Source organism: Branchiostoma belcheri, unplaced genomic scaffold (genome assembly GCF_001625305.1).
Source record: "Branchiostoma belcheri isolate BF01 breed outbred unplaced genomic scaffold, Haploidv18h27 scaffold122, whole genome shotgun sequence".
Classification (NCBI taxonomy): domain Eukaryota; kingdom Metazoa; phylum Chordata; class Leptocardii; order Amphioxiformes; family Branchiostomatidae; genus Branchiostoma; species Branchiostoma belcheri.
Window position 1 is genome coordinate 38,969 of NW_017802625.1, and position 25,295 is coordinate 64,263.

The following is a 25,295-nucleotide window of genomic DNA, read 5'->3' on the forward strand; positions in this document are numbered from 1 at the left end:
ATAAGGGAGGGCGCGGTTTGAAGGTACTTGTACAGTTCTGTTTGATAGCTTCCAGGTCTGGCATAACCCGCGCGGCCGTCACTGATTTACTGCTTTTACCTGCAAGATACGCATTATACGAGTTTTCTTTTGGTATTCATCACACACCAATGTGATAGTCTCGTTGACGCATTATTGTCTCAAGTAGTAGGTGCCGCATGTCCTCAACAGCAAATGAAACTTCCCATGTCATAATTAAGATATATACCTTTTTCAGTTGTTTATACAAGGCCAGGAAGTTGTCCTGGGTCCCTTGCCGGTGTGGGACGGCGCGCGGCACGCCTTATGTGTTACCTGGCGCAGCAGTGATGGCTCTTGGCAGGTCTTCGCTGACGGTGTGCTGAAGAATAGCGGCTCGAGATTTCGCAGGGGTGACAGAGTGCGCAGCGGTGGTACATTGATCCTCGCACAGGAGCAAGACCGAGTTGGGGGAGGGTTCGCCAGAAATCAAGCGTTTAGTGGAGAACTGTCACAGGTGAACCTCTGGGACCGCGTGCTGTCTCCAGCTGAAGTAGGGGCGGACTGGTCGGCGTTCTGTAATCACCATGGCAACGTCATTGACTGGGCAACCGCTAATATCCAAGTTGTGGGTCAGGCCGTCAGTGATCAGTATCGTTGTCCAGCCACCCCGACACCCGGCTCCGGTGAGTTTCTACATACAACTGTTGTTTGACATAGTCTTTGTAAGCAGACGTAAATCTGCCGGCAAACTCATCCGGCAAATCATTCAACCTATTTGATAAATTCCCCTTTTTTTTGCACCCCAAAAACTCTCGTGGGGGGCAGTCTCCCCTTTAATAAGTGAGTTGGCTGAGCTGGTTTGACAAATACCCTTTGTTTAGATGTTATGAGTCATGATGTCAGGTCAACCTGTCACTCAGCCGACAAAAATTTAAGAGACATTTCCATATGGCCAGATGGCGCTGACCAATTAAAAGGCTCCATTTTGATGTAACCATCGATCATTATAATCTTCACCACTTTTTGCAATGTTGCCATTGATTTCATGATTATTGTAACTATTTTATGAAAGAGTGTTGCTGCAATCGTTATTAAAAAACTTATTGATATAGATAAATGGATTAAGCAATGATAGGAAGCAAATACAATCGAAATCAGTGTAGAGAAATTCTGTTCATAACACTACTAATGTAAACGTGTTGGGTTTGAATTACGTTAGATCGGATATGGCTTTGGAAATGCAAACCCACTCCTTTCTGACAGTAATGTTACCTTTGACCTACTACTACATGTGCACTTGTTTCCATGAAGCCACGTGTGAGACGTACGGAGGTCAGTATTCCTGAACAAGGAAAAATGACCGGTCAAAGTTTGGTGAGTGGGTTACTCAATATACAGGTAAATGAAAAAGTCCCAAGTTTGACAATGTTGCCGTTCCATCCCCACCAGGTGACCAGAAGAGAACAACCTTCCCCTCTCCGCGCAGCACCAATAACTACGTCAGGCTGATGACGCCATTGTCTCAGGACTTACGGAGTTTTACACTATGTCTGCACATGCGCACCGACATGAGCTCCAGCAGCGACGCAGCTTTGGTCAGCTACGCTGTGACGCAACAGGCCAACGAGCTACTCGTCTTCAATAAGGGAGGGCGCGGTTTTAAGGTACGTGTACAATTCTGTTTGATAGCTTCCAGTTCTGGTGGCATAACCCGCCGGCCGTCACTGATTAAATGCTTTTACCTGCAAGATACGCATTAGACGAGTTTTCTTTTGGTATTCATCACACACCAATGTGATAGTCTCGTTGACGCATTATTGTCTCAAGTAGTAGGTGCCGCATGTCCTCAACAGCAAATGAAACTTCCCATGTCATAATTAAAATATCTATCTTTTTCAGCTGTATATACAAGGCCAGGAAGTTGTCCTGGGTCCCTTGCCAGTGTGGGACGGCGCGCGGCACGCCTTATGTGTTACCTGGCGCAGCAGTGATGGCTCTTGGCAGGTCTTCGCTGACGGTGTGCTGAAGAATAGCGGCTCGAGATTTCGCAGCGGTGGAAGAGTGCGCAGCGGTGGTACATTGATCCTCGCACAGGAGCAAGACCGAGTTGGGGGAGGGTTCGCCAGAAATCAAGCGTTTAGCGGAGAACTGTCACAGGTGAACCTCTGGGACCGCGTGCTGTCTCCAGCTGAAGTAGGGGCGGACTGGTCGGCGTTCTGTAATCACCATGGCAACGTCATTGACTGGGCAACCGCTAACATCCAAGTTGTGGGTCAGGCCGTCAGTGGTCAGTATCGTTGTCCAGCCACCCCGACACCCGGCTCCGGTGAGTCTCTCAAACTTTTATCTAAAATACGACATTTGAACCACTTCCTACGACATGTCTCCTTGTGATTATCTTCGTAAGTGCAGGTTAATCTGTTGGCAAACGGGACTTCTCTGTGTAGTAATGGGGAAAGGTATACTACTTAACATTTAATCTCCAGTATCAGAGACCAAAGTTTTCCACTCTGGCCTTAGCTCTGTCGGGCCATATCTTATCTTATCATTAACATATCTTTATCCATCCCGACGGAATCCGTTAAAACGTTAACATTGTGTTGATCGCTTTTATATTTCTTTAAGAAACTTTTATATTTCTTTAAGAAACTTAAGCAATGTCATTTCTTTAAGAAACTTAAGCAATATATATGTCATGTTCGGAGCCAGTCAAGCTTTTAGTCTAAAGTACGCCTATTGGTCACTATTGTTTTCCCAGGAGCGCGCGGCCTGCTGAAGTCCAGACCGAACCCTGCGGACGAAAACAAGATGGAGCTCCTGCCTGGCGCAAAAGAGGGCGGCCTTCCGTGTGCCGAGTCTCCCGGGAACGAGACGTGCTCGCAGGCTGGGGACATCCGTGTGAACGAGCAGCCGGGACTGACCTCCATGCACACCGTCTTCCTGCGGGAACACAACAGGATCGCCAGGCGGCTCTCCCAACTCAACCCGCACTGGGACGACGATCGGGTGTTCTTCGAGACCAGGAAGATCGTGGGCGCGCTGATGCAGAAGATCACGTACGGGGAGGACCTTCCTCACGTTCTCGGTCCGGCCGCCATGACCAAGTTTCACCTGACCCTCCTCCAGAGCGGGTTCTTCTCTGGGTACGACGCGAGCGTGAACCCCACCATCTCTAACGTCTTCGCCACGGCAGCCTACCGGTTCGGCCACAGTCTGGTTGATAACCTTTTCCTACGCTATGATCCGGACTTCAACGAGGCCAGCGCGTGCCCAATTCGGCTGGCCTTTGCTTTCTTCACTCCATCCCACATCTTCAACAACGACCAAGGCGGCCCGGACTCCATCCTACGGGGACTGACCGCCCAGCCCCATCAGGACTTCACCCGGTTCATGGTCTCGAGCCTGACGAAGCAGCTGTTTGCGGATCCTCCCGGGTCGCTCGGCCTGGACCTGGCGGCGCTGAACATCCAGCGGGGCAGAGACCACGGGCTGCCCGGCTACAACGCCTGGAGGGTGAGGTGTGGCCTGCCCAGAGCCAACAGCTTCGACGAACTGGCGTCTGAAATCCCAGACGGTTTCAGCCGAAAGAGACTGGAGAAGCTGTACAGGTGCGGCTTCTACGAGTTAAACATGTTACCATAGAGGTGTATGTACCAGTACATTATAGAGGTTTTTTTTTTTTACAGCTGTATAAGAGCGCCCGTATTTTCAAATGTGTATCTGTAGGTGAGTTTGTTAGCAAGCATACTGAAGAGATTTTCAAATACTGTTTACACGGAGAGTAAACTTTAAGGTGGTGGTTCTGTTCTACAAATTTATGATGTTGTATTTTCTCTAGTCAAGCATCACTTTAGAAACATGTACAGTGAACAAACGTTTCCAGAACGGAAACACTTTGAACCATGTTGATATATTGCTGATTGTCATATATGTAGTGGCTGTTAACTATTTCTAATGTTGCACGTGTCTCGTTTCGCACAGCCACGTGGACGACATCGACGTGTTCGTGGGGGGTCTTGCCGAGGAGTCCGTGCCGGGCGGTGTCGTCGGTCCAACCTTCGCCTGTCTGATCGGCCTGCAGTTCCAGGCCCTCCGCAAGGGGGACCGCTTCTGGTTCGAGAACCGCGGGCAGTTTACAGCAGGTTGGCTAAAGCTAAACTTACCCTCCTGATTTCATAGGGCAAAAAAATGTTTGTACTGGAATTAAGGACCTTTTATACAACATGTACATTGAGGGTATTGAAGATGAATTTCATTTTGTTATGCATGACTTGTCCCACCTATAGAAAAGAAAGAGATACATTGTTACAGACTATTACTACTAAGACACTTCACCCAATCTGGTACACAGTACGATACATTCCATGAATTGTTGTCATGTCCAACTACCGTATCTGTTCATGTAGGCCAATTTTTGTGCACTTTATTCCATAAGCGAGAACATAATCATCAACACATGGCCATATGGTAACTCAAATACTGTTTAGATAGCAGTTTGTAGTAAGTAAAGTTTTGTAGTATTGTTGTATTACTGCCATACATTGTACCTTGTACGATTGTTGAGCAATAAAGTTCATTCAGATATTCTTTGCACTTTTTCTAGCTGAACTCATCAGAAGGATCCAAAAATGATTGAGCCATACAAGACTATGAAGGTCTGGTGTAAACTCCAAGCAGATTCGGTGGAACAAGGGGACTTTATGTTAGTCGCCTGTACCCATTGGCAGCCTGTATACATAAGTCCCATTGCCCTACTGAATCTGCTTGGAGATTAGGTCTGGTGTCAGTGGACGCATCTCAGAATGATGATATTCATTTTTTTCCGTTTCCCAATTTTTCCAGCCCAACTTGCTGAGATCAGGAAGACCAGTCTGGCCCGGATCCTGTGCGACAACACGGACGGCACCACACACATGCAGCCGGACGTCTTCATGCTGCCCACACAGACTGGGAACGAAAGGGTGGCGTGCTCCTCTCTGTCTCAGATGGACCTGACCAAGTGGCAGGAGTAGGTGGTTTTCTCGTGTAGAATAGTCGGTTCATTCGTTCCCCCAAAACATTTATCCATTGCACCAACTAACCATACCGTAAGCACACGGTTTCACCATGAATCCCAAATCCAGCTTTACTACATGTAACCTAAGGTTCCTATTCACCAATTTCACACTTCCCATAATGCCTAGTAACGGTCACGGATATGACGTAATACCATCCCTCCCCCTTCCTCGATGTAATATTTCCAACAGGTTCTAACGACAAACTGGTCAACTTTTGTTTTGAATTATTTCTCTAGTATAAAGCGCATGCCATAATTGCATTTTTGTTGGCTCTCCTACTCGCACTGTCGCATTACGTATATTAGAACGATAGAAGGTACGTCATTTTCTCTAATTCCAACAAAAATGCTATTATGGCAAGCGCTTTATACTAGAGAAATAATTCAAAACAATGGTTGACCAGTTTGTCGATAGAACTTGTTGGAAATATTACATCGAGGAAGGGGGAGGGGGTGCTCTTACGTCATATCCGTGACCGTTACTAGGCATTATGGGAAGTGTGAAATTGGTGAATTTCGGCTGGTCAGGTATCAGCGAGGACCTGGCCACTAGTTTTCTATGTTCTGCGCCGATCTGTGATAATCTTCTGAATTCGGTAGAAGTGTCCCGATGTTTCTGATGCAAATTATTTTCTTACATGTCTCTATGTTGAATGAAAGCTGTGTTGGTATAATGCATAGTTACAAAGTTTTAGTCGTAGTTTCAATACGAAATGAAAGGATTAAACTTTGTCACTATGTCTCTATGTCATGTTCTCAAGGTCGGTGTCGAATTCTCGCGGCCTCCCGGAGTCACTGGAAGGAGAGAACGCCACCATGTCTGGCCGAGAATTTGAAGACCACAACGCCGAGAATGAACTTGAGCGGTAAGCTAACGTAAAATGGTTCCTGTAAAACTAATATCTTCAGTATACCCGAACAGATATGAATTACAAGAGCAAACAATAGCAGTACATGTTTAAAGTTAAAACTTTTGTTCCAACACAAAAAATTCTCTCACCTAGAGCTTTCGACCAGTGCACTCTGGTCTTCCTCAATAGACTGACCCAGTGAAGACCAGAGTGTCTGGTCGAAAGCTCTAGGTGAGAGAATTTTTTGTGTTGGAACAAAAGTTTTAACTTTAAACATGTAACTACCATGTATTAATTAGAACTTCAAAAGTCGGCTCAACATTGTACATATCCAGAACAAAACTATGGCATTTGAAACTGTAGACAGTTTTTATAGACGGTTCATTGTGACTTGTTTAGCATGCGTACGAGGTATGAGATTAATCACAAGCCTTTATTGTATATGATGTTATACGTAACAAGCTATTTACATTTCTCGAATAAAGTACAATAGATTTCAAGAGTCTCGATGTTGGAGACAGATTTGGGTATATCTTTACATGTAATGGTCCCCACAACGCAAAAATAGGTAGATATATAAAGGAATGCTTTTTCACAAGAAAAAATACCCAATCTTGTGATTAGCCCACACGATTGTAACACTTTATCAAAGACTTGTGCTAGCCCTTATTATTTGAATGATTATGATATAGATATGTTAGGTTTTTATTCGACATTAGGTATTGTTCAACACATTTTATTGTTTGTTACTCTCTTTATGTAGTTTGCCATACATTGTACCATGTGCAATTGTCGCGCAATAAAGTTCTTCTATCGTTCACAAGGGTGGCTGAGGAAGCCCGCGACCTCCTCGAGCTGCTGCGCGGGAAACAGGAGGACATCTACCGGGAGGAGAACGCCGGGCCCAGCGGCGAGTTAGACACCAACGACATCGGGTACATCGAGCCTGAGGAGTACGGCCAGGACGTGGTTAACGACTTGGAGTCGAATTCTCGCGGCATTCCCGAGTCGCTGGAAGGAGAGAACGTCGTCATGTCTGGTCGAGAATTTGAAGACCAAAACGCCGAGAATGAACTTGAGCGGTGAGCTAACATAAAATTGGTTCCTGTAAAACTAATATCTTCAGTATACCCGAACAGATATGAATTACAAGAGCAAACAATAGCAGTACATGTAGCTACTACCAAATAATCAGGTATTAATTAAAACTTCAGAGGTCGCGATTGGCTCAACTTTGTAAATATCCAGGACAAAACTATGGCATTTGAAACTGTAGACAGTTTTAATAGACGGTTCATTGTGACTTGTTCAGCAGGCGCACGAGGTATGAGATTAATCACAAGCCTTTATTGTTCACAAGGGTGGCTGAGGAAGCCCGCGACCTCCTCGAGCTGCTGCGCGGGAAACAGGAGGACCTCACCCCGCCGGAGGAGGACCTCACCCCGCCGGAGGAGGACCTCACCCCGCCGGAGGAGAACCTCACCCCGCCGGAGGAGGACCTCACCCCGCCGGAGGAGAACCTCACCCCGCCGGAGGAGGACCTCACCCCGTCGGAGGAGGACCTCACCCTGCGCGGGGAACAGGAGGACATCTACCGGGAGGAGAACGCCGGGCCCGGCGGCGGGTTAGACACCAACGACGTCAGGTACATCGAGCCTGAGGAGTACGGCCAGGACGTGGTTAACGACTTGGAGTAGACCCCGGAGGTAAGAAACACGTGCAGGTAGAAACGCCTTGGTTAAAACAGACCCTTTAGGCCGCACCAATTTAATTTCTTGGTAAACGGATTTTTTCAGAAAAATAATGGAGCGGGCGGGCGAAAAAAAATTGAATAAAACAGGCCTAGGCATCCTATTATGGTCCAAAATGGTACGATAGGAGCCATGAAGTCAACACACCAAGCTGGTTCAAAATTTAAACAATGAATTTTGAACTTTTAATGATACCATTGCATTGAAAGATGGAATAACTGTAACAACAAGGATGAAAAGGACTGTTTTTAAACTGTTCAGGCAGGGCAAAATATGAGCATTTTGCAGTTGATTCTGAATTATTATTTTTATTTGCAAATCAGAAAAAAAATGAAGCGGGCGAATCCGTTAACCAAGAAATTAAATTGGTGTGGCCTTACTTTCACCAAGCTGGTTAAAGGGCATGTCAGCTGGGTTAAGGACATCCCTCCCCGAGCCAAATTAATATTGATCAATCAGCCAATAAATTCATGAATTAATCCATCATTTCTGTGACAAAACTTCTTATTGTAGAACAGTTCCTCTCACAGAATAGCAAAGTTCTTTTTATCACTACCATTTAAATTACCAACCTGATGAAATTATTTACGGAGTTCCGCTCACATTTTACCATGTTTTTTCTGTTTCTCAATAGGACCCCGGAATGGCGATGGTCCCACCGGATCCTGTGTGTGCCGAGCACCATCCTGGCCTTCCAGCCGTGACTGCAGATCAGCCGCATAGATTTTAGCTGCTTTTGCCTCATTTAACCATGACAAGGCTCGTGAGTGGATATCAGGGTTGAAAATAACAAATCACCATCTTCCAGAAAATGGTTATGCCAAAGTAAAATTTTAATGGAAATCTGTTGACATATCAATTGCAATTGAAATTCTAAGGATATTTAGGTATAGGGCAGACAGTACTATTAGATTTGGCCATAGGAACACATGCTTAAATACACTATTATAAGTCCTCGTGAAAGTACTTGCCCATACTTCAATCTCAAAAATTTTCCTGCACCAGGTAGCAACAAGGGTCTGATTCTCAAATATAGAAAGGAAACAGGGGGACGACCAGGTCAAATTCCCACCACAGCTGATGATAGTAAACAAACCTCAACTTTGACCTACATTTTCCATGGTATCCATCCGCCTGGCCAGACAAGACCTAACCACTCACATCTCTCACTACGCCCACTAAACTGCTGAAATAAACAAAACTTGACCAAAGTAGGAAAGTTTAGATCCTGCCTGTGCCTTCCAGCCCAAAAATCCCCAAAATGGACCAAAACTTTAAGAGAAAAAAGGATTTTCGAAGGTATTATCTAGGCACTACAATCGTGTTCCCGTTGAGGCCTCTACTGCGCAACGGAAATGTGGTGTCTGCCCTATACCACAAGGGCACAGGGAGCCAAAATATACCTTTTTGTTCTAACATAGAGGTCTGTTCGTGAAAATATGTAAACCAACATAATTGTATCTTTTCTATTGTTCTCTGATATCCTGATCACAGCCTGTAACATAGATAACAGGGTTCCTCCTGCAACCATCTCTAAACTTTCATGTCTTTTGTAGTATAAGTCTTTGACCTGATCGTAATGTTGTTCATTTTCATATAGCCTAGCCTTCTCAACGTCTTCAAATTCTGCCTAGTAAAGTTCCTACAGAGACGTTTTTAGTATTAGTAGTGAATACAGTTTATTGCAAATACTTGCCCGAGGGCTAATTGCAGTTACTAACAACAGTACAGTGGTATGTGAGACTATATCTACGTCTAACATTATACTATATTCTACAACATACATGGTACTAGTTTTACTTATTCTTTTTAGGCAATGAAAGACGAATTTAACCACTTCTTCTATAATATGTTGGTTCTTTGATTTTAGTAGTAATTTTTTTGTGTGGAAGGGAATATGGTGTGAAAGTAATGGAGCATTTTGGATACGGTGCTAAATAATTATTTTCTGATGTCATCATAAAATGGACAATTAGAGATGAACTGGATTTCGTCTTCCACTGCATTTGAGGAGCAATATTTACAAATTCTCTCCGACATAGGTACTTTCATAGTATTAATAGTAATCTGTCGTAATCTGTTGTGATTCCCCAAGGAACCCATAGGTCAGCTTTGCCGCTCTATGTAACCAAGGTTTCTGGCAATAAAAATCTAGAAAACGCATGGTAAATATTTTGTGAGTTATTGTTTCGTGTGGGTCACGTCAGTGAAGATTGAGAAGAGTGCAAAGCAGTGCATCCTGTAGATCAATAAAGATAATAATGGTTTTATTAGTGTAATCAATATATAATTATGTTTAACGAAGGAAAACATATTGTTTTTATTCCATTTATTCTACCTCTTCTTCTTCTGTTCCAAACACTAACTTTTGACCTGGCCAATGGCCTCTTTTGTTGACGTCTGTCACCATAGTAACTGGTGTTGGATTACATCATGTTGCAATTTCATAGTATGCATTTAGGCTCCTGTCACCATATACATGTACATAATTATGTGTGAATGTGTTTGAGTAAGAATTAACAGAGCAGACCATATCCGAAGGTAAACATTATGCATTTGCCTTGCAAATGTTACTTTTCTAGTTAGAAAATTGGAATATGTAGGTTATACATCAAAATGATACAGGCATAGCACTTCCTTTTAATTCTGCAATGTCATTTCACATTTAAAACGAATCATTTGAGTATAAAAGGAGTATTGCTGTTATGTGCCTAATGAGCTGTAGTTTCCGTATAGTGCCCATTGTAAAGTAATGCACAAAAGTTTGAGCGACCGCAACTTTTAAACCGCCCATCGCTATCCAAAAATTTAAAAAGCTTAATGCATGGCATCAATAGTACTGAAAATGGAAAAAGGTGGAACTTGAAAAATTGGCCCAAGTGCAACACCCTGATCTTGGAATAGCCGATACTTAAAGTAACACATGTTATGATAAATTAGGCCACACTTAGTTTTCTGGATGACGTCCTCTGAAGACCCCCAAACTAGTGCGCGCAGGCGAATAAAAAAATCCGGCCCAAAATAAAAATGCTACTAAACGACAGGAATACAAAGCTGGTATTGTGAATTTACGGTAGTACTCAGCGACGCATACGACAAGCCGGAATTTATAAATCGACACCGTACGTATGTACTGAGTTCTTGAATCGTGGAGCTTCGGTAGCCTGGGTGCCCGGCTCCGTATTGTCGCTAACTACCCAGGCCTTGAGCCAGGCCAGAGCATAGGTGGACGTGATCTTCTTTTTTTAGAACAGGCGAAAATCAATGCGCGCGTGGATGTCATCCATAAAATTAAGATGGTGTGGCCTTACGAACGCCAGCATCTGACACCCAGGCTAACCCCAAGGTACAGCAAACTATTTGAAACCAACCCGTAAGAAACACTGGCGTGCGATAATGGACCTGGGCGGGCGGGCAGTGCTCTGAGCACCGTAGAAATACCGGGGAACCTACGATGGTCTGTTTATAAAAAAAACTGTCGGTTCACATGTCAGAAATCTCCTAACATCAGCCTGTGCCACCCACACCGTCAAATTATCTTGTCACTGATGAAATACCCGCTGTTTTTTCTCCTCCTGTCATGTTGTTTATCTGTTGTTGTTGACTTATAAACCATTGCTGGGTATATATTTGTAATAACCGCTATACTAATGTCAGTTGTAGCCTCCACCAGGCTTTTCGAAAAGGGGGTTAGGATGGCAGACTTCGTCAAAAATAGGGTCTGACTGGCTAAAGGCGTGGGTCAATAATTAGGGCTTCATTAAACAAACCTTTATGATATAGATAACTTTGAAATTCGTAAAGCAATAACTCAGAATCAGTAGCCATAAATTGAATATTGAAACAGGTAGATATTACAATATAGCCCCTGATCAAAGGTTCTGACCATTTTGTCCAAACCATATAGAAAATGAATTTCACTTTGTTATGGAATGTACCAAATATGATGTTATACGTAACAAGCTATTTACATTTCTCGAATCAAGTACAATAATTTCAAGAGTCTCGATGTTGGAGACAGATTTGAATATATCTTCACATGTAATGGTCCCACAACGCAAAAATAGGTAGATATATAAAGGAATGCTTTGTTATTAGAAAAAAATACCGAAACTTGTGATTAGCCCACTCGATTGTAACACTTTATCAAAGACTTGTGCTATCCTTTATTGTTTGAATGATCAAGATATGGTATGTTTTATTCGACATTAGGGTCTTATTCAACACATTTATTTTATTGTTTGTTACTCTCTTTACGTAGTTTGCCATACATTGTACCATGTGCAATTGTCGTGCAATAAAGTTCTTCTTTATCCGGCAAAGGAACTCTACGGTGGCTTAACTCCCCTGGTCAAGGAGATGCAAGGAGAAAAAACTTCTTTCGACACTTCTGAATTTAAGTGATAGGTGGCGCTGTTAAGATTTTGTGCACTGCGCACGTCGCACTCGGGAAGGCCTTTTAAATTTTGTTTACATGTTTATCCGCTTTCTTATAAATGGTTGGCCATTATCCGTTCAGCTGGGCCAACTGAATTTTTCAAAATGTTTAAAACATTCGGGAGTGTACGGGAGGCTGGGGCATTGTCGGGGACTGGTTGGCTGGTGGTTGGGAATATACCAACAGTAGTCTGGGCGTGGTTGGCAATCAAATTTGACAGAACTTTAACTTAAATTCGATTGATATACTAGCAGAAAGGCAAGCGTGGCGTAAATCCGGTCTAACTGTTCACAACCTATCCCCAACCTTTGTCGGCCGGTGGTCGGGGGAAGGTTCTGAATGTGTGACAGGAGCGTTATGATTTTGCCTCCTGACATCTGCTTGAGGCCACACCAATTTGAATTGTTGGTTCTCTGATTCGCCTCTTCATTTTTTTCTGATTTGCACAAAAAAAACATTCTGGTTCTTAATCAACTCAAAAATTGTCATATTTTAGCCTCAACAGTTGAAGGAAGTCCCTTCTCTTCAGACTTGTTACAGTATTTTCATCTATCAATGCAGTGGTTTGATTTAAAGTTCAAAATTCATTGTTTAAATTTCAACCCAGCCTGGTATGTTGACTTCATGACTCCTATTCTAGCGTTTGGGCTATAAAATGATGCCTGACCTGTTTTTATTTATTTTTTCGCCCTGTCGCTTCATATTTTTTCTTAGAAAATCCGAGAACCAACAAATTAAATTGGTGTGGCCTGAAGTTGAGGATTACATGCTCCAGCCCACCTACAGCGTAAGACATGAGTTTATTTGTTACTGAAGGATCAGTACCCCGCACCAGTACGTGGGAGCGGCCGGGTTGTATATTTGCACGGACTGGGACCTAATCCGCCGCGCGTGGTTCAAGTCATGAGCCGCGTTCCTGTTCACACCAGTCGGCGTACGTATACGGGTGGACAGTGTCACGGTAGCCTGGTATCCGGTCTTATCGTGGTTGGGGCGGGTTTTCCTCGGGGCTGCCGAAGCTCTTTCCCGCCCGCTTCAGCTAGGTTTCTCGGTAGGTATTTTACGATGGGAAATTGGATAGCCCCACCATGCCATCTATATCAGCGTAACACTCCTACCGGGCCACCTGTTGTACTGGGCGGGCCGAAAACTATTAGGGCCCCGAAGACATAGCCTGCCCCAACCACGATAAGACTGGATACGAGGCTAACAGTACCCTGGATGCCAAACTAGTATCGGGCCGTTAGCCGTTTTCCTTCGGCTATGGGCTGGACAAACCCCTCGGGCTCAACTCCCCCGTAGCGGTAATTTAGATAGGCGGGCGAAGGGTTCTTTGCTGCCGAAGGAAAAATGCTAACGGCCCGATACTAGTTTGGCATCCAGGGTAGGCTAACAGTGTCACGGGGTAGAGATCTGGGGTATGTGATACAGACACGTTCGCAGTGAACTGTTGTTGTAAAACACACCTAGATAGACAGGATGCTTTCGTTTTCAGGCGCCAATTCTGCTAGTATCTTGGTCGCCTGCGAAAGCGTACGTGAGCCTAAGCAGGCTGGCTTCCAGGCTAAATTTGTATCTGAGACATGTCAGAGCAGTTCGTTGAACTTATCTGGATTCTTTAATCATCCGATAAAAAAACGCCGCGGTTTTGACAGAGAGTTGACCGACAGTTAGCCTCCGTAGCAGGCTTATAGAACTGGGGGTTTGGTGGTCTTTTCGGCTGTTTTTCTGATTAGCCCAGTTCTTAAAAAAACGGGGGTAATTCAACCAGGCCGGCTATGTTGTCTATATGCAATCAGGAAATATCGCATAAAAAGTTCCCAAAGACCATGAAGACCCCCCCCCCCCAAACCCCCAGTTTTTGGCATGCTATGGAGGCTAACAGACAGTGACGTTTGATTAAGTTCAGTCAACCCTTGGTACCCTAGTCTAATGGTGTGTGTATTGATATACTCCATAAAGTAATCTAAGAAAACATTTCAAGCATCGTTGAACCGTAAGTGATAGTACTTGAAGCAGTCTATACTCAAACTTCTATGTCACTTAGGCCACACCATTTCAATTTTATGGATGACATCCTCTGAAGACCCCCAGACTAGTGCGCGCGGGCGAATAAAAAACAAATTCCGGCGAAAAATAAAAATGCTACTAAAGCACAGGAATACAAAGCTGGTATTGTGAATTTGCGGCAGCACATGGCGAAGTATACAAGCCGGCACATGCTGGCTTTTTGCGGAATTTATGAATCGGCACTGTACGTATGTACTGAGTTCTTACTCGCCTTCGGTAGCCTGTGTGCCATCCTCCAGAGTTACCACCGGCTCCGTATTGACACTAACTACCATGGACTACCCAGGCCTAGAGCCAGGCCAGAGCCTAGGAGGACGTGATCTTTTTTTTTTTAGAACATGCGAAAATCAATGCGCGCGAGGATGCCATCCATAAAATCAAGTCGATTTGGACTTATGACAAGTAGACTATCGTACTATTAACCAGGGAGGTTACCTTTTTTTAGTATTTTTTGACAAAATAAATAAGTCTGTAAAGATTCTATTGTGCTCAGTAACGTTTTAATTTCTTTTACAGATCTAATATTACCATTACAACAGGACTTTTCGAGTTAAAGGCTCAAACAAATAAACAAACAAACAAATAAAACAAAGGCTTAAACAAGCAAACTCAAACGTAAATACAAAGAATGGCTGTATCAACAACATGAAGACCTACCAACTCACAGACGTTTAAATTACTGTCAAAATAACACCTAGTCGTACATGTAACTGAAAATTCAGCACTTTGAGTTGACTGTTCTGTATCTGTATCTATACGTATAGCCCAGTATAACCACCCTTCGACGTAACATACCAGCTTCTGTATCTGTATAGCCGGTATAACCGCCCTGCGGCGTAACACACCAGCTTCGCGGGCACGTGGCGCAGCTGCAGCTAACTACATCACACCGAACGACTTGTTACACCTAACCCTTAACATCTAACTCTAAACATTGTTTAAAGCTATCTAATGACAATGCCCCTACTGTACTGGGTGACAGCGAGTGCCACTCTCAATAGGGGCTGCACGAGCAACCTCCATGGAGGAGCTCTGCAGAGCTCCTCCATGGAGGTTGCTCGTTCAGCCCTCAGTTCTGCAGAGCTCCTCCATGGAGGTTGCTCGTACAGCCCTCCGCGATACCCCCGCAGAGCTCTGCGCCAAAACAAGCCAATTCGTTGGTTAGCGTCACGGGTTCAGTTTTCTATAGAGCTCTGTAGATATCAAGTCAATTCAATGTGAGTAGTAGGCGATATACAGCCAGTACTGTGTCACAAATAAAGACTTCGTCACGCAACTCTGCGCAACACGGAGAGCTCTGCGCCCTAACAAGTCAATTCTTTGGTTGGCGTCACGGGTTCAGTTTTCTATAGAGCTACTGTGAGTAGTAGGCGATATACAGCCAGTACTGTGTCACAAATAAAGACTTCGTCACGCAACTCTGCGCAACATGGAGAGCTCTGAGCCCTATCAAGTCAATTCTTTGGTTGGCGTCACAGTTCAGTTTTCTTTTTCTCGTAGTTAACATAAAACCGGGCTCTAGAACTCAGCTATTTAAGTTGATGAATTCCAAAAACTTCTGAGTAGTTGGTTTTGGTTTAAGGTCTGTTTTCTACAACCAAACATTTTCTTTCCACACCTCTCTGGCAAGATTTACAACCGCAAATCAGGCCCATTTTAATATAAGTTTAGGGCACTACAGAAAGTACGTTGTTACAGTCATTTCTTTACATAGTAAGTTGACCTATAACACTTTGGTATACAAGAACACTATTCAAAGAGACAACATCGTTTCTCCATACAAAACAAAAAGTTAACATGCTTTTGTAGTGTGATCGGTCAAGCAGTGTGCCACCCATTGTCCTGTATTTTACAACCAACATCCGTTCTAACCGAGACGGCCACCCTCGCACGAAACAAGTCATGCACAGTTATAGACTAGGTGTGAACGTGCCATAATCCAAAAGACAAAAGAGTGCAAAAACTTCAATGAGCGATTCAGAAAGGCCAAGATTTCAAAAGAGGAAAGTGCCATCCTGATCTCATGTTGTGTCGTCTAGACGCCCAGACAGTTCTGCATATAGAGGGCCAAATAGAGGGCCAAAGGAAAAGTAGTTCTACCAGAGTTTAACTAAAAAGCGACTTGGTCTTGTGCGCAAAGAGGTGGAATCAAAACTGAATCTGTGACGCCAACCAATGAATTGAGCTGTTTCGGCGCAGAGCTATTGACTGCAAGCTTGAAACCGACGGAGGCCGACTGTCAGAGCAGCAATACCACCTCTGCGGGCCGCTGGTACGTTACAAAGCCTAGTAGTCATATTGAACTGGCTTAAAATCCCCGGAGCTCTACACAAAACTGAACCTGTGTCGCCAGCCATGACGAATTGACTTGTTTTGAGCGTAGAGCGCAAAGAGGTGAAAGCAAAACTGAACGGTGACGCCAACCAACGAATTGACTTCATTTGGCGCAGAGCTCTCCGTGTGTCAAAGACTGACGGAGAGTTGAGCGAGCAGTCCTGTGCAGAGTTGCGTGACGAAGTCTTTATTTGTGACAGACTGAGAGTACTGGCTGTTCAGCCTAATAGTCATACTTAAATACCTTTATATCTTAGGAGCTCTATACAAAACTGAACCTGTGTCGACAGCCATGACGAATTGACTTGTTTGAGCGCAGAGCGCAAAGAGGTGAAAGCAAAACTGAACGGTGACGCCAACCAAAAAATTGACATCATTTGGCGCAGAGCTCTCCGTGTGTCAAAGACTGACGGAGAGTTGAGCGAGCAGTCCTGTGCAGAGTTGTGTGACGAAGTCTTTATTTGTGACACAGTACTGGCTGTATATCGCCTACTACTCACAGAGCTCTATAGAAAACTGAACCCGTGACGCCAACCAACGAATTGACATGATAGGGCGCAGAGCTCTCCGTGTTGCGCAGAGTTGCGTGACGAAGTCTTTATTTGTGACACAGTACTGGCTGTATATCGCCTACTACTCACATTGAATTGACTTGATATCTACAGAGCTCTATAGAAAACTGAACCCGTGACGCCAACCAAAGAATTGACTTGATAGGGCGCAGAGCTCTCCATGTTGCGCAGAGTTGCGTGACGAAGTCTTTATTTGTGACACAGTACTAGCTGTATATCGCCTACTACTCACAGAGCTCTATAGAAAACTGAACCCGTGACGCCAACCAAAGAATTGACTTGTTAGGGCGCAGAGCTCTCCATGTTGCGCAGAGTTGCGTGACGACGTCTTTATTTTTACAGAGTACTGGCTGTTCAGCCTAATAGTCATATCAATAAACATGATATCTTCAGAGCTCTATACAAAACTGAACCCGTGCGGCAACCACCAGCATTGACTTGTTTTGTACTTATAGCTTTATTCAAATAGGGTCTAACCAAAACGAAGCCATGACGCCAACCAATGAATTGAGCTGTTTCGGCGCAGAGCTATTGACTGCAAGCTTGAAACCGACGGAGGACGACCTGTCAGAGCAGCAATACCACCTCTGCGGGCCGCTGGTACGTTACAAAGCCTAGTAGTCACATTGAACTGGCTTAAAATCCCCGGAGCTCTACACAAAACTGAACCTGTGTCGCCAGCCATGACGAATTGACTTGTTTTGAGCGTAGAGCGCAAAGAGGTGAAAGTAAACTGAACGGTGACGCCAGCCAACGAATTGACTTCATTTGGCGCAGAGCTCTCCGTGTGTCAAAGACTGACGGAGAGTTGAGCGAGCAGTCCTGTGCAGAGTTGTGTGACGAAGTCTTTATTTGTGACACAGTACTGGCTGTATATCGCCTACTACTCACAGAGCTCTATAGAAAACTGAACCCGTGACGCCAACCAACGAATTGACTTGTTAGGGCGCAGAGCTCTCCGTGTTGCGCAGAGTTGCGTGACGAAGTCTTTATTTTGACACAGTACTGGCTGTATATCGCCTACTACTCACATTGAATTGACTTGATATCTACAGAGCTCTATAGAAAACTGAACCCGTGACGCCAACCAACGAATTGGCTTGTTTTGGCGCAGAGCTCTGCGGGGGTATCGCGGAGGGCTGTACGAGCAACCTCCATGGAGGAGCTCTGCATAGCTGAGGGCTGAACGAGCAACCTCCATGGAGGAGCTCTGCAGAGCTCCTCCATGGAGCTAGCTCGTGCAGCCCCTTCTCGCCACTCTGCGATAGTTCTAGGAAAGAATTACTTTTTGACTATGTAGAACTGGGTATGATTCTGGATAAAGCACGGTTCTGGATACAACAACGTACTTCAGCTTTCAAACATTGGCCATATCTGTAGGACCATTGTTTAACACAAGTGTTCTAGCTGCGCGCCAATTGGTCGGTTCTATGAGGGTCTGCATGGGGGGGGGGGGTCCCGACAACGCTGTACGTTAAATTTTCAGAGCTGACTACGTACTAGTATTACGCTGAATTCAGTTTTACGTTAAATTCCGGTAGCTACAACGTATTACGTAGAATCAAATGGCGAAGTACGCTCTACGCAAAATGCGCGCGGCAATTACGCGTTCTACGTTGAATTAGAGTGGTCCGTCTACTCTCTACGTAGAATTAAAACGGCCGATTACGCTCTACGGATAAGGGCGTAATCAGGCCTTTTTAGTCTTCGTAATCCGTAGGCAGCCGCCCCCAAAATCAACGTAATTCGCAATAGTACATTAGCCGCAAATCGTAAAGTCGTAATCAGCTCTGAGACTTTAACGTAATTCGTAATTGGTGGCGAAAAATTTGCGTAATTCGTGATCACTACCTACTCTCCAAGCACAGGTTTGGGTTTGGCGTTATTACCTCCATGAAAAATGGAGGTATTGTTTTTGGCGGCGTCTGTCTGTGTGTGTGTCTGTGTGTGTTTCCACATCTTTGTAGTCAGCATAACTTCATAACGCCTTTATGGATTGTGATGATATTTGGTATGCTGATAAGTCTTAGGAAGACAAAGGTCAAGGTCAAATATGGGCCTCCTGGTGGATGACCTTGGTACTGCAGCAGAACTTCCGGTTTTTGTATCTTTGGTCCTGAACATGCTATCGTCTTGAATTTTTGGTGACAGATAGCTTTTCCTGTCAGGAATAAGTGGTGTGGGTTTGGTCCCCCTAGCAGCTTGTTAAGGAACTGCAGGGGACTTTCGGGCGAAATCTTTAAAAAAGCCAATAAGTCCAGACAGGAACAGCGTATTTTCATCATTTTTGGTGTGTAGGTATCTGACAGAGAGATGTACATAATTAACTGCAAATTATGCAAATGAGGACTTTCTTTGCATAATTAATGAGGAAATTCTATTATTACAGTGTTTTACATTATAGAACTTTCATACATGTAATGTATGTAACCTATGGCAGATGGAACATCAACAGATACTAATTATGCAAATGATGACCTAATTTGCATAATTAATGCAAAAAATCTATGATTTCTCAATGGTGAATGATGGGAATGTCATATTTGGGACATCTTTAAGTTAATCAAAAGTTAACATCACGATGCATATATTATGTTAATGCAGAGGTCATTTGCGTAATTAAAGAAGAAATTTACATTTACATATCAAGCCCATATTTCATGGAGGTATGAGATCCCGGAACTCTTGTTTTTAGCGTGTTTTTAGGCTTTTTTATCGGGGTTTCTCCTTTGCACTGATTTTTTTTTCCACCAAACCCAAAAAAAAAAAAAAATTACAGTGCAAAAGAGAAACCCCGATAAAAAAAGCCTAAAAACACGCTAAAAATAACCCCAAACCCAAACCTCTGCTTGGAGAGTAATCACTACCCCCCATGCAGGCCCTCTTCTATAGCCCGTACGGTTGAGTGTTTCCAGTCGTGTGATGTCCCAGTGCCCCGATATGGGACACGTCATTTGTTTACCGCCATCCCGGGCGTGATATATACCCTCTGTATAAAACTGGCACTCAGAAATGTTGTTTACTTGACACTGCGTACACAGTCCACATGCTACAGGGGCAACCTGATCGCACCGGCCATTAGGCGGGGACACACGCGGGAGGTCCGGGGCATCGCCGCCCGCTTATCCCGACACAAACGTATGGTAGTACCTGCCACGGGAAACAAACTTACGGCGCACAACGTCTTAGGACTTTCCTTACAAAACTTCTTGTGGACTTATAAGGCGGTGAGGACTGAAGGTAAGCAGTAGCGGAAGTCTTAAGTGTAGTCGAAGACTTCCTATGAGTCATGGTTTTTTTTTCTTGAGTCAGAGAACAGTTGGTCACCAGATATGTGTAAGGCTTCCACCTGCACAAATAGCCCGCGTACAACACTTCAGAACATCTGGGGGTAAATCTCACACACCAAATGTGGTCTTCTCGTTCTCTCTACGGCGACGGCACGGCGGGCAGGTGAGGTTTTGTCACCTTCGTCAAGCTAGGTTGTTTTTTTGGGTAGTATTTGTGTGTGGGTACATGTATGTACGTGTGTGGTTTAAAGCACGATAACTCAAGAAGCTTTGAATAGATTATCGTGAAACTTGTTTTGTGGGTAGGTCTTGATGAGTTCTAGAAATGATTAGATTTTGGACCACCTGGCGGCTTGTTTAAAGTATTTAGGAGAATTTGTTCTTGTGGATGGCAGAGACTGTAATAGGAGAGCTATCGTAAGTCTTGGCACTAGCTTGTCAATCAAGATCGCGGTTACAATCGTTTAACCCTCTAGACATACTGGTGATAATCTCTTTCTAAACAGGGCGACATCGGTAGAAAGACTACCAACATACGGACGGCCTAGTAGACAAAGGCCGTCACTGGTGTAAGTTTCTGGGTGATTTTTTTTTCACCGCCACGTTGCGCCAGAATGTCCAGTGACCAAGCAATTCTTTAGGTTTGAAATAACGCAGTTGTTTGGGAGTCAGTAATGTTCTAGGATATGGTTAGACCAGAGTATTGAATTGAGACTTTTCTAGAACTATTTTACCATCGATGGTTGTAGGGCGCCTTATTCTGAATATTGTTCTTTCTTTCTTTCTGAAACAATCTATGGCGCTTGTATCAAGTACAATTTTTGACTATCATAGACCTACGATTTCACTCGCGTCTTCCGGCGTAACCGTTGAAATTGTCACCCTAAACGTGTTCACTGTAAGCTTCGTTAGTTACAATTGTTACCGGTTTGCGGTGTGCTAGAATTGTATGGAAATCCTAAACAACCGGAAGCATTCAAACCACAGGAGAATATGGCATTTTCCGTATTAGTGCCAGTAGATTGTTTAGTGTTGGGAAGCTAGGGGAAAAGGATGGTACCAGCCCGAATGTATACTGTTGTTGGGGACAGCACACCGGCAAGTACTTCAGATAGATCCTGAAAATTTCTTTGAGGGATATGTTGGCTAGCCTCTACCAGGCTTCGGGAGGCGGCTGGGAAGAGTATGTAAGAAACTAGCCACTGCTACAAGTAGACATCGGCCAAATAGAGAAATTGTCTGATGGGAGAGAACAGTTTGTCGCACCCAAAATTTCTACTCTTTCCAACCGCCTGCTGAAGCCTTGTAGAGGGTAATGTTCGCCCTGGAACCTAGGATATGGCCTGCATAATGGCCCTGATAACTGTCTGGTACCGAGACTACATGTAGGATGGTGCTAAAATGTAGCAAGGGGCCACATAGTGATGAAGTGTGGTCCCTTGAAACGGCTGGAATCTAGGCTATAGTCGGGGTGTGTAAGGGGATTCGGGCGCCTATAATCTAGACGAAATACTGTCTTTTTCTGCCGTCTCGTCTGACTGAAAAATAGGCTGATAGACCCTCTACAACAAATATTTCTTCTTGTGAAGTACCCTCCAGTCGCTCTACCTGTCCCAAGCCCGCCATGCATAGCCGAATGCACGGCCAAACTCCCCCCAACCGTGGTTAGGAGTAGGTCGGGAGCAAGGTCGGCTGTGGTCGGCTGCACCAACGAATGTTTCAAAGTGTTTCAAACATTCGGGTATGTTTCAAAGTGTTTCAAACATTCGGGTGTGGACGGGAGGTTGGGACATGGTTTAGCCAATGGCCACACGTTCTTGTTTGTTTTCACGATTTTACAATTTGATTGATTTATTGATTGATGGTTGACTGGTGGTCAGGAGTAGTAGGTCAGCAGATTTCCTGCGTGTTGGGGGGTCAAATTTGACTCAAATTTACCTCAAAATTGATTCGATTCCATGCCCGTAGCCAGGATTTTGAATGGGGGGGGGGGTTCCTCCCACTGCTTGAGGGGACCTCGAGCGCCGTAGGCGCGAGGTTCCTAGGGGGGGCCCGGGGGCATGCTCCCCCCGGAAAAATTTTTGAAAAAGGAACCTTCTAAAATGGCATTTCGTGCATTTTTGAGAGGATTTCCAAGAAAGAATCAGAGATAAATTTTCATTCAATGACAAAGGGAGCAGTTTTTCTATGATTCCAGTCCATCTTTTCAAGAAAAATCTTGGACCTTTACATAAAAAAGTGGACCAAAAAAGTGGACCTTAACATAAAAAGTGGCCAAAAAGTGCACCTTTGAGCCTTNGGGGTTCTTCCGAACCCCCCAAACCCCCCCTGGCTACGGGCATGGATTCGTACCAAAAGGTAGGCGTGGCCTGAATAAGGTCAGACTGCTACAGCCAACTTTGGTGATTGGTGGTCGGGAGGAAGTCCTGCAGCTGGTATCCAGTCTTTGGGGCGGGTTTTCCTCGGGGCTACAGGAGCTTTTCCCCGCCCGCCTCAGCTAGGTTTCCCGGCAGGTATTTCACGATGGGAGATTGATTATCCCTACCGGGCCACCTGTTGTACTGGGCGGCGGGGGGAAACCTATCAGAGCCCCGAAGACACAGCCTGCCCCAAGTACCAAGCTCAAACCACGATAAGACTGGGTACCAGGCTATGTGACAGCGGCTTTATCTGTAGTAACGTTAGATATGTTTGCGTACCTCGGGGCGGGCTAGCGGGCGGGCCGGGCGTTTCCTGTAGCGGGACATTCTGTCACTTAGGTCCGGGGAGATACGATCTGTCAGTATTGTCCTAAGCGCGACGTGAGAGATTTAAAGACTGCTCTTTAAGAGGGATCCTCCGTTATCAAATGACGCAGTTTACAATGTTGTTACAAGGATTAGTGGCCAGATCGCGGACAATGGTTTTAGGGCAGAAGGAACATGTTTAAGTTAGATCGTAGCTAAGCTGGGCCATTTCTGTGTAGGCACGTTCATTTACGTATTAAAATAATCTTATAAAATGTTTTATATAGTTTTTAATTTTTTTTTAAATTTTATCAGATTTTTTAAAAAGTTTGGCAAAAAAGTTACTTTCATTATGAAAGCTACGTGGTCACGAAGGTCGGACAATGGCATAGAGTATGGCATGGCGAATAATCTACTCTTCAAATTCATTTCTTTACATTTTCGTTTTTTTGTTTGATTTTATAATAATTGGTATTCTATGATATTGGTATTCTATGATATTGGTATAAAATATTCTTTTTCCAACTTACGGATTGTATTTGGTCATTTTGCAACTGTTTTGTACGATTTACAGTATGGTTTAAAACTTTTTTTATTTGGAAACGGCCGAAAATTCATGCGCGCGCGGATGTCATCCATATAATCAAATCAGCATGGCCTTATCCAGAACATTTTTGTTTTGCCGCCCAAAAAATTGGCAAAGACCAAGCTGACCTTCTATTTGTACGTAAAAAAAGTAGGGCGTGAAAAATTCGCAAATTATATATGGGGGTCCGGAGTGCGTCTTTCACCAGTCGTCTCCTAAGGCCACAGCAAGTAAATTTTATGGATGACGTCCTTTGGAGACCCTAAATCTAATGCGAGAAGGCGAAAAAAAACAAGAAGGGCCCTAAAAAACAAGATGCCTAGATTAGAAATATACTAAGAGACGACAAATGTTAGGGCACAAATTGAATGAGGTGACACAGTGTAACAAGCAAGAAGTCTTTTATTCATCATCAAAACAGCAATAAATCAGGTGGAACAGTGGACAGTGAAAAAATTTTCTGTTATTGACAGGATGGTCCTGTCAATAGACACTTTCTTCGCGTTACGGGTTCAATCTGACGATTTGTGGCACTGTCGTGACTCTTTGGTCATAGTTACAAGAAGCGAAATTTCTTGTTTTTTTTTCTAGGAAGAGGCCAAAATCAGTGCGCGCGCGAACGTCATCCATAAAATTTACTTGCTGTGGCCTAACGGTACTCGTTATGACAAGGTTTCTTAGATGTACTCAGGTGCTGACTGTTGCTATGCCAACAAACAGTGCTTGACAGTGTTTGTTTCCACACGCCCATCACTGTCGGAAGTGTCAGGGTTGGTCACCGCCCCTAGCGCGTCGGTCGTCTTACAAAAATGTCCTGATGTTTGGTTGAAATGTTCTAATATAGGAGGTGTGGAAAGGCGGTCGCCTTTGGGGAAACAGAAACTAGGTCATACAACTGCTGGCTAGCCTTTAGCCTCTACCAGGCTTCGGGAGGCGGCTGGACTGAGTAGAAATCGGACAAATATAGAGAGATAGCATGCCAGGGGAGTTGGTCTGCTGCAGAGAGCCCCTGGCATGCTATCTCTCTATTTGACTGAATTCTACTTTTTCCAGCATTTTGTGTTGACTTCATGGCTCCTATCATAGCATTTGGGGCTATGATAGGATGCCTAGACCTGTTTTTACTTTTTTTTTCGCCCTGTCGCTTCATATTTTTTTCTGAGAAAATCCGACAACCAACAAATTCAATTGGTGTTGCCTTAGATATACTGCAAATGGTCAGCAAATATGTACTTCTCGACACTTGTGAAACATCATTACAGGGCGCTCCATTTGTAACACATACAGGTGTTTTCAAAACAAATACTTGTAAATTGCCTACGACATGTACTATAATAACTGTAGTATGCCTAATTGAACGGGTTTATCGACATTGGAATGCCTCAAGATTGACACACACACAGATGAACACTAGCCTACTTAGCAGGCTTATAAAACTAGGGGATTGGTGGTCTTCGGCTGTTTTCTGATTAGCCCAGTTCTAAACGGGGGTAATTCAACCAGGCCGGCTATGTTGTCTATATGCGATCAGAAAATAGCACATAAAAGCTCCCAAAGACCATGGAGACCCCCCAAACCCCCCAGTTTTTGGCATGTTATGTAGGCTAGATTAACACGCCTG

The 25,295-nt window shown here is 44.3% G+C and overlaps 1 protein-coding gene across 1 annotated transcript in view; it reads left to right on the forward strand.

Annotated features, from left to right (window-relative positions):
- LOC109463095 overlaps positions 1–7,608 on the forward strand; it is a 20,450-nt gene extending 12,842 nt beyond the window's left edge. The window contains exons 12-20 of the mRNA XM_019759806.1: positions 270–683; positions 1,450–1,664; positions 1,900–2,326; positions 2,759–3,608; positions 3,982–4,142; positions 4,843–5,008; positions 5,818–5,922; positions 6,732–6,989; positions 7,268–7,608. Of these exons, the coding sequence (XP_019615365.1) occupies positions 270–683; positions 1,450–1,664; positions 1,900–2,326; positions 2,759–3,608; positions 3,982–4,142; positions 4,843–5,008; positions 5,818–5,922; positions 6,732–6,989; positions 7,268–7,604 (2,933 nt within the window). The 3' untranslated portion in view covers positions 7,605–7,608. The remainder of the gene's footprint in view (positions 1–269; positions 684–1,449; positions 1,665–1,899; positions 2,327–2,758; positions 3,609–3,981; positions 4,143–4,842; positions 5,009–5,817; positions 5,923–6,731; positions 6,990–7,267) is intronic.
- The last annotated feature ends 17,687 nt before the right edge of the window (positions 7,609–25,295 follow it).